General features: G+C 32.7%; 3 protein-coding genes and 1 long non-coding RNA gene across 5 annotated transcripts; all 4 read left to right on the top strand.

Moving 5' to 3' along the window:
* The first annotated feature begins 1074 nt into the window (after positions 1-1074).
* On the top strand, positions 1075-1582 carry LOC120579598 (probable metal-nicotianamine transporter YSL5). Its single transcript, XM_039832053.1, has 2 exons — positions 1075-1459; positions 1569-1582. The coding sequence occupies exons 1-2, from the start codon at positions 1075-1077 to the stop codon at positions 1580-1582; spliced, it is 399 nt and encodes a 132-aa protein (XP_039687987.1).
* Positions 1583-1632: 50 nt separating this feature from the next.
* On the top strand, positions 1633-4065 carry LOC25489210 (probable metal-nicotianamine transporter YSL7). Its single transcript, XM_039832320.1, has 4 exons — positions 1633-1791; positions 1929-2161; positions 2413-2602; positions 2875-4065. Exons 1-4 carry the CDS (start codon positions 1654-1656, stop codon positions 3973-3975), a joined length of 1662 nt encoding a protein of 553 aa, XP_039688254.1. The 5' UTR covers positions 1633-1653; the 3' UTR covers positions 3976-4065.
* A 970-nt stretch (positions 4066-5035) lies between these two features.
* Positions 5036-5640, top strand: LOC120579715 (uncharacterized). The gene is made up of 2 exons (XR_005645463.1): positions 5036-5104; positions 5422-5640. It is a non-coding gene; the product is annotated as an uncharacterized lncRNA (long non-coding RNA).
* A 4138-nt stretch (positions 5641-9778) lies between these two features.
* On the top strand, positions 9779-14022 carry LOC25489208 (probable metal-nicotianamine transporter YSL7). 2 transcript variants are annotated; one of them, XM_013605092.3, is made up of 5 exons: positions 9779-10309; positions 11405-11568; positions 11876-12108; positions 12354-12543; positions 12825-14022. In XM_013605092.3, exons 1-5 carry the CDS (start codon positions 9907-9909, stop codon positions 13923-13925), a joined length of 2091 nt encoding a protein of 696 aa, XP_013460546.1. In that variant the 5' UTR covers positions 9779-9906; the 3' UTR covers positions 13926-14022. The 2 variants fall into 2 exon arrangements, with proteins under 2 accessions (XP_013460546.1, XP_024634368.1); XM_024778600.2 differs by lacking the exons at positions 9779-10309; positions 11405-11568; positions 11876-12108; positions 12354-12543 and adding an exon at positions 12688-12749.
* Positions 14023-14263: the final 241 nt, after the last annotated feature.

The raw sequence follows: 14263 nt of genomic DNA, 5'->3' as shown, positions 1-14263 counted from the left end.
TACAGTAACTAAAGTTTTTATTAAGTTGCATTAAGTGGTTTTAGGGTTAGGCTTAAATAGTTAAATATATTAATTAATTAATTGTACACAAAAAATAAATAAATTATTTATCATATATAAATACATATATGCGGGTTGCGGGGCTGAGTAGTACAATGTCCATACCCATTTAAATTTGCGGGTAATTACCCATACCTAAACCCGGACCCATGAAAGCGGGGTTTTACCCTACCCATAGCAGGTGTCCATAGGATCTGGGTCCTATTGCCATCCCTACTCTCTCTCTATATATATATAGTTAGGGTGTAACACAATTTATCTGAGTAGATTTTACAGAATGGCTGGGGTGACCAGTCTCGAAATATTCCCATGCATATTCCAGCTAAAATCCTACCAGATCAGATAATGAAAAATTTAGTCCAATTTTTTTCTCTTCTTCTTTTATATATATTATTATAGACAGATTATAGAATAAATACATTGTTATAGAAAATAAATTTTTTCCTTTGATATAATTAGTTTGTTTTGTTTTATGATATTTAAATTTAAAAGAAAAAAACGTAACAAAAAAGTTCAACTAAAAGTCTAAAGCATATTGTTTTTGAACCAACTAAAACATATAGTTAGTTGCTGTTTTTTTTTTTTGTTTTGACGAAACATAGTTAGTTGTTTTTTTAAGAAAAATATAGTTAGTTGTTGAATACCCTACAATTATAATTATGGTGTAGACTTAAATTTAAATTTGAGGATAATTTAGGTACTTTAAGAATATGTTACACTATCTTTAAAAAAAATAAAAATATGTTACACTATATATCCGATAGATTTCACTATATATCCGATAGATTTGAAGAAACAAACTTAGCATAATTTTCTCAACAGAAATACCAATCTAAAGATATGTTAGCATCTGTGTATATATATACCAGTTATCCCCACAAACTTAACTCACTATTTTGCATTCCACCAAATACTCTCTATAAACCACTCCAACTCTCCACATCTCAACATCCTTAACATTAACAATATCAAAATACAACACATCGTTTTCTTTCATATTTTCATTGTCAAAGAATGTCTCGAGAACCCTACGACGTCGAAAGTCACGACACCTCCGCAGTTGCGCCGGTGTTGAAAGATGAACAACTCGAGGAGATTTCTGTGGAAAAAGGGTTTGAAGGAACATCTGTTCCTACGTGGCAGAAACAGGTCACTGTTAGGGCAATATTTGCGAGTCTCATGTTGTCGGTGATGTTCACGTTTATCGTGATGAAGTTGAATCTCACAACTGGGATTATTCCTTCGTTGAATGTTTCTGCTGGATTGTTAGGGTTTTTCTTTGTGAAGACATGGACCAAGTTGCTTGAGAAAGCTGGTTGGCTTAATCAACCTTTTACCAGACAGGAGAATACTGTTATTCAGACTTGTGTTGTTGCTGCTAGTGGAATTGCATTCAGCGGTAACTATTCTAACCACTTCAATTTAATACTTGACTCTGAGTTGAATAAATATTTATGCCCTAATAGTTTTTTGAACAAGTTTATGCTCTAATAGTTAATTAATTGCAGTGATGATACAATGATCTTGTTTGTTTTTGACAAATATTTTACTTGATTTGTTTGTGTAGGTGGGTTTGGTAGCTACTTGTTTGGAATGAGTCCAACTATTGCAAAACAAATTCCAGAATTTGACAGTGCCAATGACGTTAAGAGTCTTGGTTTAGGATGGATGATTGCATTTCTATTTGTTGTTAGCTTTCTTGGTCTCTTTTCAGTGCTTCCACTCCGAAAGGTACACTAACTTAATTATTTGAATTTTGCATTGAAATATTTGTTTGCATTGCATGACATATATCTTTTCTATGAATGAACTATAAGATGAGAATGAGTCCAAACATTTAGTTTTAATTTAATGTTTCCCTTTTGCAGATTATGATTGTTGACTTCGGATTGACATATCCAAGTGGTACAGCAACAGCTCATCTTATCAACAGTTTCCATACATCTGAAGGTGCCAAACTAGCAAAGAAGCAAGTAAAAGCACTTGGAAAGTTCTTCTCCTTTAGCTTTTTGTGGGGTTTCTTCCAATGGTTTTTCACTGCTGGTGATGCTTGTGGATTTACAAACTTCCCCACATTTGGTCTAGAAGCATATCAAAACATGTACGTAACTCGCCTTTATTTTATTAATGAGAGAATTTTAAAAAATAAAATAAAAAATTAACTCTGTTGCTTGGATTATAAACTACACAATATAAAAGCTGACCGAAACTGAAACCTCTATGTTCTTAATTATGGTGATAGCATGATGAGTTGCCAACTTTTTTAGATAATATTGCTTTGATAAAATAGATTAATATGTATTTTAGTTCCTTTTCTTTTATCTAACATTTATTATTTATTGTACATAACAGGTTTTACTTTGATTTTTCTGCTACCTATGTGGGGGTTGGGATGATATGTCCATATATAATCAATATTTCGCTGTTGATTGGTGGAATTCTTTCATGGGCTGTCATGTGGCCTCTCATTGGTTCTAAAAAAGGAGATTGGTTCCCTTCTGATCTCAAACATAGCAGCTTACATGGTCTTCAAGGTTACAAAGTAAGTTTGTCTTTCTTGATTTCGATTTTCTATTTATTTAACTTGTAGGCGAAAACCTACATTTTTGACAATACTCCACTTTTTGTAAGTATACTTTGGAATTGGTATAGAAAAATAGTAGTTTCTCAATGGATATCAACTTAAAAGACAGTTACTTGGATTGAAACAAGTACAAAACTGGAATTTGGACATACTAGATCTTTTTCAATGTGTGACTGGTTGATAATGTATTCTTTTGGTAGTTTTCTAATTGTATTCTTTTTAAATCACAGGTTTTCATAGCCATAGCAATGATCCTTGGTGATGGTCTATACAACTTTGTGAAAGTTCTTGGCACAACTCTTTTAGGTTTGAAAAAACAATGGAAGAAAAAAGATATAAGAGCACAACCTGATGATCCAAATGCTCCTTTCCCACCTACAATTTCATTCGACGACAAGCGCAGAACCGAGATGTTCCTCAAAGATCAAATCCCCTCATGGTTCGCAATCGCAGGCTATGTCATAATTGCAATAATCTCAATCATTACTATCCCACACATTTTCCACCAGCTAAAGTGGTATTACATCATTTGCATTTACATCATTGCACCCGCATTAGCCTTTTGCAATGCCTATGGTTGTGGACTAACGGATTGGTCCCTTGCATCGACTTACGGAAAATTAGCCATCTTTGCTATTGGTGCTTGGGCAGGTGCAGCTAACGGCGGTGTCCTAGCCGGTTTAGCAGCATGTGGTGTCATGATGAACATTGTTTCAACAGCTTCTGATCTCATGCAAGACTTCAAAACAGGTTACATGACATTGGCTTCTCCGAGATCAATGTTTGTGAGCCAAGTTATTGGAACTGCCATGGGATGTGTTATATCACCGTGTGTTTTCTGGCTATTCTACAACGCTTTCGGTACTCTTGGTCAACCTGGTACTGCATACCCTGCACCGTACGCACTTGTTTTCCGAAACATTGCAATACTAGGTGTGGACGGATTCTCAGCTCTGCCGAAAAACTGCCTCGTACTCTGCATCGTGTTTTTCTTTGGTGCCATAATTATTAATTTTGTTCGCGACTTGGTTGGAAAGAAATACTCCAAGTTTATTCCTGTTCCTATGGCTATGGCTATACCATTTTACATTGGAAGCTACTTTGCTATTGATATGTGTGTTGGAAGCTTGATATTATTTATTTGGCAGAAGGTTGATAGGGCTAAGGCTGATGCATTAGGATCAGCTGTTGCTTCTGGTTTGATATGTGGAGATGGAATTTGGTCACTTCCTAGCTCTTTTCTTGCTCTTGCTGGAGTGCAGCCACCTATTTGCATGAAATTCTTGTCTAGAGCAGCAAATGCTAAGGTTGATAATTTCTTAGGATCTTGAAGTTGTCTTATTGGATCTCATACAAAACAATGGAAAACAATCTTCAACCAGCTCATATATAGGCACAATGTAATTTAGAACCTAATATTCTTTTATACCTTTTGATGATTGTTTAATTACCTTTTGATGAATGTTTATGTAAATGAAAACCAATGTTATATACCTTTTGAATTGGTTTTGAGTCATGACTATGTTTTATAACCTTCTGAGTAATGATTATATCTGATAACATTTGATCATATAACTTATATGAGATACGATTACAATTGTGTTAAAATTATGCAAATTGTATCAATAAACTGACAAACATAGGTAACACATTCAAAAATTTGTAGTCATATAAACATTAATCCCATCAATTCAATAATTCATAGTCAAATGAATAGAGTAAAATGAACATTGCTATTTGTGCCGATACACTTTATCCCAAACTGCTCATGTAAAGGTTTATAACCAACTCAATTTCATCCAAATCGGAAAATAAGGAAAGTCGCGTTGTGTGTATCATTTAAGAATGATAATTGGCCTATATACGGTGGTGAAATTTTTGCATCATAATCTCTCACCATATCCAGCAATTCCCTTAAAAAATATTGGTACATATATTTTGGACCAACTCAATTTCTCACGATGTTCCACATTGACAAAAAAAAAAAAAGTTACTAACAAATTAAATTTCTACTATTGAGCAAGTTATTTCATAATTTTGTTCCAAATAGTAGTTAAATAGAGCTTTAGCCATTAACCAACCAATAGTTTTCTGCAGATAAATTCGAAACAGAAAAACTTCTTAGTGGGTCTAACAACAAGTACAAAGTGGTATGGTATGATCTATTTATCTGTGGTTTACTATATCTTAGCCTTCTTTCACAAGAAATAGAAAAGATTAAACAAAAAAATTGATCTATGATAGTGAACATTTAAGAAGATGCAGTGTTAGAATTCTATGAATTTCAGTTTGGAAGCTTTACCTGGTGAATTTCAGAAACCTTACGCCCCTGCTCTTTGCATGTTCATCGGAAATGAGTATTTTGCTCTCAAAGATTCTGTATATCCTCCTCCGTATTTGATTTTCGATGCTTTTAACACCACTGCTTTTCATTCTGTTAAGGCTGTGATCCTTGGCCAGGTTTGTGGATTTCTGTTTGAATTTCAGTTTTCACTCTCTTTCTTTTAATAACTAATAAGTATATAGGAATAAATTAATGAGGACACTAGGGAATGGTAGATGAAATAAAAAAAAAATTATTTATTTAGATTTATTGAGGTTAGTGTACAAAAATAATTACTTATTTATTTAGATTTGTTGACGAGGGTTAGATTATAGGCTAGTATAGAAATCTTGAGAGAAGATTGTTGTTGCGGTGAAAATAAATTGAGGTAACTATTTTAAGATGATGAAATCGATAGTGATTTTGTTCATTTATGATTTTTAAAATGATTTAGAATTCTACTCCTGTATAAATGGCTCTGGTCAACATTTTTCCGACCAACTTTGCATTTGAAGTTCAAATGACAAATCAAACATCAGAAGACACATCTGCTATGGTTGGATACACAACTTTCAAATACATATTTTCAGGAAACTTAAAGCTTAATGCATGGTATATTCAGAGAAGTGAGAAACTCTTGCTTGGTGGTTCAATAGGAAAGAAGAAAAAAAAAGAAGGTAATTCAACTTTCTGATCTATGTACGTGCTTGCTTCATATGTATTATGGAATTTAATATACAATGCAATATGGAATTGAATAATCTGAGGTTATTGATCTCAGACTAGGTAGTCTCTGGGATGTCTTTCTGTTTGTTGGTATAATGGTTGAAGGATTCTTAGGTTTTGGAGTGTTCTTTTGTGTTGCTCAGTTTTGAGTATTATTTTGATTTTTTGGTTCAATAATATTTTGTTTTTCCTATGATAGTTAGTAGCAGCAAGGTTGTCAAAATTGGGACTTTACTTCAGGTCGAAAGAAAATAGCAAAATCGGGACTCGTAAAATCGCAATCAAAATCGAAGAATTTTACTCAAGAACTTTTGTAGAATCGATATAGGAAATTGTAAAATCGCAATCAAAATCGATGGATTTTACCCAAAAAAATTAATAGTAAATATATGTTATAAATAGTATATAGTCATAAATGACTTAGTTTATAATTATAAGAAATCGTAAAATCGCAATCAAAATCGATGAATTTTGTCTATTTTGAGATTCTACTATGAATTTGAGTCGTTGAAGGTGAAGAAAGTCGCAAAATCCTAAATTTTAGGATTTAAATCGGGATTTTGACAACAATGAGTAGCAGGGTCTGATTTGGGCTCATATCCGGAATTTTAGGATTTAAGTCAGGAGGATATCTAGTTTTTTATCTTGTGTCTCTGTACTAGTTTCATCGGGTTTTGGCTTAATAATTTGAAATCTATTGTTATTTCTATGTTTTATACATGTTATATCCATGGAGCTGAGTTGTATAGTTTTTCAAATTTGTTGCAGATTCTTCAAAAGTAAAAAACATTGTGGTAAGTTGTGGTGATGAAAGCTTAGGAGGCTAAACAATGACACGCTTGAGAATTTAGTGGGGCTATGGATGTGCACTACTTAGTACAAAAATGAAAATATAATAAGAAGGAACAAAATTAGTGGGGTCATAGATGTGCACTATTTAGTATGTAATTGAAGTTGTGTTGCATTCATTTCCATTATGAAATAACGTTTCAAACGTTTGTAACATAATTTGAGTTTTAAATTTGAATGAGGTTAGATCTTTTAATATTGGTTAATTTAAATATGAAATGAAATCAAAAGAAAGACAAATTTGGTTGATTCACAACTTTTTATGTTAGACAATTTTGCAACACTTTTTACAAATTCTCAAAAATGATAAATGTAACATTTTTTATTGTTACTGATGATACAAAAAGTGTTACAATAATGTAAAATTTTGCGACACTTTTTGAATGTTACAAATAATACTCTAAAATGTAACTAAAACTCTTTAGTAACATGTGCTTTACCTAACAATTTCTAACCTAACTATGTTTGTAGTGGAAAGATCTAAAAGAAGATGAAGATCAAGACTCGAGATTTTTGTATGAATGACCGTTAGATTAGAACAATAACTATGTTCAAAAGTAAAAAGATATTAAAAAAAAAAAAAAAAGCAAATAGATTACATATAATATTTGATCACAAAGTTTGGCCAATTACAATTTACACTTATGTCTCCGATTGCACAGTGGCTGCAATACCTTTATATTAAACAAGTTTATAATTTATAAAGTACAACTTGTGTTTTAATAGTATGAACCAATTTGCAAGATTACATCAATTCACTTCCCTTCATCTAATGTAATTGATCATTTTGCTAACACTTTGAGGTTGGTTGAAACGGATGGCAAGGTTGTTCCATTTATTTTGGAACCTGTAGATCAGCAACATAAGTCTCAAGATGCAATATATAGAAGCATCGGCTCCTAATAAAAGAGCAAACAGACAAATTTGCCCGGTACTTCAAAAAGACCTTGATCTGCTTAGGTATGTCTTGTTGAAAGAAACAGATGATCCTAATGCACCTTTCACACCTTATTTAACAAAAAAGCAGAGGAAAGAACTAAACAAAGAAGCTTACAGAAAACGTTCTAAGGGTACTACAAGAAAATATGTGATTTGCTACGCCCATTTTCGTAGCTAACGCACTGCTAATTCCTAGCAAACGTGTTTAGCTAGAGTTATGCTACGGAATAACCGGGTGCTCCCTCTCCTCCTCCTAAATGAAGGAATGTTTGTACGTACAATCTCCTTGGCCGCGGTATCATGATAATTATTTGGTGAGATTTATTACCCTTGTTTCTTAGGGAGGTTTTTTTAGAGATAGTCAAGGACTTTTATTTCCTTAGTTGATCTCTTGCATTTTACTCATGTCCAATTACTTATGAACGTTCATTTTTTATACCATCATCTGAGTCTTTCAATCATACTAACTTAAGATTTATAAATTGATCTAACATGATCACAAGACTATTACACTAAGATCCTATGATAACCTTAATTTACTTGTACAATACTTCATTATTCCACATGTTTCATAGTCATATCTTAAAAATAGTCCTCAATTACACGTGAGGGGTAAGCATTTCATTCACGAAAGCGTTACTATATGGGGAATGGTCATTTTTTAGGGACATGTTAGATGTCTACATGTGAAAGCTATCACATGGTTCAATTTACTTCATTAGGAAACATGTCGATGTTAAGGTGTATCTCACATTTTGGTTGAATTAGGAACTTGATGTTGACTTTTAATTTTAAAATAACTTTTTCGTCAAATTGGAAAAATCATTGACGTATTCACAAAGGCTACATAATAATCTGTGTTTATAATTATCACTTGTGAACTGAGATATTAGATATATTTCATTTTCTCTCTTATATTTGTGAAATATCTTATGCTAAGTTAATATTATTGGTGGGTGTTAAATGAGCACATAAGCTACCTAACACCAATGGAGCTGAAGATTTAAATGAAGCCTTACAAAAGCTTAAATCCCTCATATCCAACAAATATTTATTAGTTAAAAGAGACATTCATTTCATGTGTCATTTCTTCAAGTCATAGCATTATTACTATAACCTTGAAATTCCTACAAGCTGGTGAGGTGCTATGGACCCCACAGAAGGAGGATCATACCCTCTCATAAGGAAAGCTACTTAATGACTACCTTCAGTTGTTGCTAACAGTAATAATAGATCTCATAAAAAATAGTAGTTATAGATATTTGGTTGTGATCCTTTCATAAATAAAAGATCTGGTTTATATTATTCAAGCCAGATACGATGACAATATTGGTTGATTTTTTGTGTTTGTACTTTGTATTGCAATCACTTATTTTTTTTACACTCCTAAAATTAAGAAGAAAAAAAACTAGCCAATCTTACAAATAGTCTAACAAATATTCAAATTAAAATCATAATGATATTTTATTTTAAAGTAAGAAACAAACTTCGCATAATACTCTAAACAAATATACCAATATAAAGATTTTTCTTAGAGGAAATATATCAATATAAAGAAAAAAATAAAATTAGATAAAGATAAGATTTTTCTTAGCAGAATATTAAGATACATATATGTTAGCAGGTATAAATTTTTTAAGGGATTGTTAGACCATTTACAATGAGAGAGTCTTTTTTTTCTGAAGATCTCATACCTAACAAATATTTTCATTGTAGAGTTAAAAATAGATACATATTAGGGAGATGTGCTACATTAAACAGTCTCTTTTCTTCGGGACTCACATGTTTTTAATATTAAAATATTAAAATGCAATGATGTAAAATTACTCTTATATGATTAATGAATCTCGTTTAAAAAATTTGTGTAAAATTTTGAATTTTAAAGAATGAATCTTTGTTAAGTACTATAATTAAAAAATTATAAATGAAAATGTGTAGATGTGAGATCTAATTAAAAAATGGAACGTTCTCAACAACTCTCTGTTCAGCAACTAATGAATTCCATAATTAAAATAGAAACAAAGTGGATAAAAATATTCCACCATTCCTTAAAAAGATTATTCCACCGTGTTAAGTTCGTGTACGCATAAAACTCATTAAATTTTTTTCTTCTAAGTTTACTATCATCCAAACTACTATTTGTTAGATGATTCATGAAAGCTAGTAATGACACAGATTTAAACTAACGTAAGAGTAAGACACTCTGCTATATTCCAGCAAATCCTTCTCTATAAACCACTCTAACTCTCCAAATCTTATTACTATAAATAAAGAACACGTCAACCTAGGAAAATACAAATCAGGAAAGCGACAGCTACGTACACCTAGCTCAACATCATTAATAATTACAAAAATATAAAACCAAACACTCCACACAACCACGCCACCCACGATTCTCTATCATCTTCAATTTCATTGTAAACATATGTCTTCTGAACCCCATCGACGTGCCGTTCATGGTGACGTCGAAAGCCATGACAGTGGTGCAGTTACACCGGTGTCGAACGATGATCAACCGGAGGAGTTTTCTATTGAAAAAGGGTTTGAAGGAAAACTTGTTCCTACGTGGCAGAAGCAGGTTACTGTTAGGGCATTATTCGTGAGTCTCATGTTGTCGGTAATGTTCACGTTCATTGTGATGAAACTGAATCTCACAACTGGGATTATTCCTTCTTTGAATGTTTCAGCTGGGTTGTTAGGGTTTTTCTTTGTGAAGACATGGACCAAGTTGCTTGAAAAAGCTGGTTGGCTTACACAACCTTTTAGCAGACAGGAGAATACTGTTATTCAGACTTGCGTTGTTGCTTCTAGTGGAATTGCATTCAGTGGTAATTAATCTAACCTAATTTGGTTTAATCTAATTACCCCCTTTTTTAATTTTGCATTAAAGTTGTGATTTTTATGTTTGATTTGTGAATTGAATTGAATTGGGGTTATGGGTTTCTGGTTTTTGGGATTTGTTGCATTGCATTGCATATGTTTTTATATGGTGGGTCCCATTGTGAATAGAATAGAGATGACCCCAATCTTGTGTTTCTGTTCGTGCCGTGGTGTGGTCCCTTCACCCTTCTGCTGGTTGAAAAGTAAACATTTTTAATTTTATTTTATTAGGAGTCAATATATTTTAAATGGTATTTGTGTTTCTTTGATTCCATGAATTTGTTTATATTAAAGTTAAACTATTTTCAATTAAGCTATAAGCTCTTTCTATAAAGCCTGTTTGGATTAGCTTATTTTAGAGTTCATGCAAAACAGCTTATGCAAATAAATATTCCTTTATGTATTACTTATAAGCTTGTTAAAGTAGTTTATGAAAAAACAGATTATGAAGGTACAATTTTCGTTAGTGAGAACTTATGAATTAAGATAAAAAAAAACTTATTTATTTACATAAGCTCTTGTTCTCAAGCTTAATCCAAACAGGGCCAAACTGTCATAAACAATCTCACAAGTGATATAATGCTTATATGACTAGAAAAGAAAAGTCTATCTAAACAGATCTTAACTGAAGGAATGCTAACTGCAAAAAATCCCTCTCTTAAGATATCATAATCATACAGTGTGCATGTTTAAGAATTAGCAATTTAAACACGATAAGTAAAACTATAGAAATATAAATGTTCTATAAGAACAGTCTATCTCTATCATAATCATACAGTGTGCACATTTGACAATTTTGGCCGTATTTATGTTTCACTTCCATGGTATTGAAACAGGGTCAGACAAGATGTTAGTAATACAATAGAATTTAAGTATTTTAAAGTTTTTTGTCATGCCAATATTCTCTTTTGCCTTTGTTGAGAAATGTGGTAAAAACTAAAACTTAATTGCTAGTACTACCTCAGTGGTCTTTCATGATTTCAGTTCTGATACAATGACCTTATTTGTTGTCGACAAATATTTTACTTGATTTGCTCGTGTAGGTGGATTTGGTAGCTACTTGTTTGGAATGACTCCAACTATTGCAAAACAAATTCCAGAATTTGATGGTTCCAATGATGTTAAGATTCTTGGTTTAGGATGGATGATTGCATTTCTATTTGTTGTTAGCTTTCTTGGTCTCTTTTCAGTGCTTCCACTCCGAAAGGTACACTAACTTGTTGCATCAAATAATCAATACAATGTATTAATAGGAAGATAAGAATAATATTGTATCTGACTTTGTCATAGTGTAATAAAATGTAACTATATTTTAAAAATCAAATCAGATGGTTCAGCTAATTGAACCCTGAATGAGCAATGTCTACAGTTTGGTTGCGATTTCACCCTCGTTCAATCAATTTATAATGATTGAACATGACTTGGAAACCTCGCTGCTGCGATGTTTGAATCAATTTTTAAAACATGGGATGGGAATGAGTCCAAAGTTTTAATTTAATGTTTCCCTTTTGCAGATTATGATTGTTGACTTCGGATTGACATATCCAAGTGGTACCGCAACAGCTCATCTTATCAACAGTTTCCATACATCTGAAGGTGCCAAACTAGCAAAGAAGCAAGTAAAAGCACTTGGAAAGTTCTTCTCCTTTAGCTTTTTGTGGGGTTTCTTCCAATGGTTTTTCACTGCTGGTGATGCTTGTGGATTTGCAAACTTCCCCACATTTGGTCTAGAAGCCTATCATAGGAAGTACGTGACTCGCCTTTATTTTATTAATTAATAAGAGAATTTAAAAAGGAATTAGCTCTGTTACTTGGATTATAAACTATACAATATAAAAGTTGACCAAAACTGAAACCTCTATGTTCTCAATTATGGTGATAGCATGATGAGTTGCCAACTTTTTTAGATAATATTGCTTTGATAAAATAGATTAATATGTATTTTAGCTCCTTTTCTTTTATTTAACATTTATTATTTAATGTACATAACAGGTTCTACTTTGATTTTTCTGCTACCTATGTGGGGGTTGGGATGATATGTCCATATATAATCAATATTTCGCTGTTGATTGGTGGAATTCTTTCATGGGCTGTCATGTGGCCTCTCATTGGTTCTAAAAAAGGAGATTGGTTCTCTGCTGAGCTCAATGAAAACAGCTTACATGGTCTTCAAGGTTACAAAGTAAGTTGTCTTTCTGTATTTCTATTTTTTATTTATTTAAATTGTTGGCAAAAATCTACATTTTTGATACATACTCCATTTTTGTAAGTATATTTTGAAATTGATATGGAAAAATAGTAGTTTCTTATTGGATATCAACTTTAAATACAGTTAATTGGATTGAAGCAAGTGAAAAACTGGAATATGGACATATTCTGATGCAAAAGGTCATTTTCAATGTGACTACGGTTGATAATGTATTTCTTTGGTCTTTTCCTAATTGTATTCTTTTTAAATCACAGGTTTTCATATCCATAGCAATGATCCTTGGTGATGGTCTATACAACTTTGTGAAAGTTCTTAGCACAACTCTTATAGGTATGTACAAGCAATGGAACAAAAAAGACAAAGGAGCAGAGTCTAATGATCCAAATGCTCCTCTCCAACCTACACTTTCATTTGACGACAAGCGCAGAACCGAGATGTTCCTCAAAGATCAAATCCCCTCCTGGTTTTCTATCGCAGGCTATGTCATAATTGGTATAATTTCAATAATTACCATACCCCACATTTTTCACCAGATAAAGTGGTATCACGTCATTTTGATTTACATCATTGCACCCGCACTAGCCTTTTGCAATGCCTACGGTTGTGGATTAACAGATTGGTCCCTTGCATCGACCTATGGAAAATTAGCCATCTTCACCATCGGTGCTTGGGCAGGTTCAGCCAACGGTGGTGTCCTAGCCGGTTTAGCAGCATGTGGCGTCATGATGAACATTGTTTCAACAGCTTCCGATCTTATGCAAGACTTCAAAACAGGTTACATGACATTGGCTTCGCCGAAATCCATGTTTGTGAGCCAAGTTATTGGAACTGCTATGGGATGTATTATATCACCATGTGTTTTCTGGCTATTCTACCATGCTTTCGGTACTCTTGGTCAACCTGGTTCAGCATACCCTGCACCTTATGCACTTGTTTTTCGAAACATTGCAATAATAGGTGTGGACGGATTCTCCGCTCTGCCGAAAAACTGCCTCAGACTTTGCATTGCGTTTTTCTTCAGTGCCATAGTTATTAATTTTGTTCGCGACTTGGTTCCAAAGAAATACTCCAAGTTTATTCCTGTTCCTATGGCTATGGCTATACCATTTTACATCGGAAGCAGCTTTGCTATTGATATGTGTGTTGGAAGCTTGATATTGTTTATTTGGCAGAAGGTTGATAGGGCTAAGGCTGATGCATTTGGATCAGCGGTTGCGTCTGGTTTGATATGTGGAGATGGAATTTGGACACTTCCTAGCTCTTTTCTTGCTCTTGCTGGAGTGAAGCCACCTATTTGTATGAAATTCTTGTCTAAAGCAAAAAATGCTAAAGTTGATGCCTTCTTAGAACATTGAAGTTTAATTATTATTGATGTTGTTTTTCATTCTCAAAGAGAACATTTAATTTTATTAAAGTATTTTGTGCAGTTATTTTATTTCTACAATTTGTTTAGTTCGTGCTTCATTCTTTACTATTTTTTCTTACAAATATTAATATATGTTCATTTTATATATCATACCATTATTAGGATAAATGTGAAAGTAGAATAAATAATTATTGTACATAATTATATTGAGTTTAGTTATACAAGTTTTTTTTTTAAATGCAACATAAATTAAACCTACATAAAGTCTCTAGCATAAGGAAAACTAAGCTTAGATCATAGAGTATAAGTAAATCTGTTAAATTAAAG

This window comes from Medicago truncatula, chromosome 3 (genome assembly GCF_003473485.1).
Source record: "Medicago truncatula cultivar Jemalong A17 chromosome 3, MtrunA17r5.0-ANR, whole genome shotgun sequence".
NCBI lineage: Eukaryota > Viridiplantae > Streptophyta > Magnoliopsida > Fabales > Fabaceae > Medicago > Medicago truncatula.
The sequence above is the reverse complement of the archived record's forward strand: the minus strand, read 5'-3'. Positions and strand labels throughout refer to the sequence as shown.

Coding starts and splice junctions, on each gene's coding strand:
- LOC120579598 (XM_039832053.1), top strand. CDS start 1,075: ATGTCTCGAGAACCCTACGACGTCGAAAGTCACGACACCTCCGCAGTT.
- LOC25489210 (XM_039832320.1), top strand. CDS start 1,654: ATGAGTCCAACTATTGCAAAACAAATTCCAGAATTTGACAGTGCCAAT. Junction 1,792..1,928: donor CAGTGCTTCCACTCCGAAAG/GTACACTAACTT, acceptor TCCCTTTTGCAG/ATTATGATTGTTGACTTCGG. Junction 2,603..2,874: donor ATGGTCTTCAAGGTTACAAA/GTAAGTTTGTCT, acceptor TTTAAATCACAG/GTTTTCATAGCCATAGCAAT.
- LOC25489208 (XM_013605092.3), top strand. CDS start 9,907: ATGTCTTCTGAACCCCATCGACGTGCCGTTCATGGTGACGTCGAAAGC. Junction 12,109..12,353: donor CTAGAAGCCTATCATAGGAA/GTACGTGACTCG, acceptor TGTACATAACAG/GTTCTACTTTGATTTTTCTG. Junction 12,544..12,824: donor ATGGTCTTCAAGGTTACAAA/GTAAGTTGTCTT, acceptor TTTAAATCACAG/GTTTTCATATCCATAGCAAT.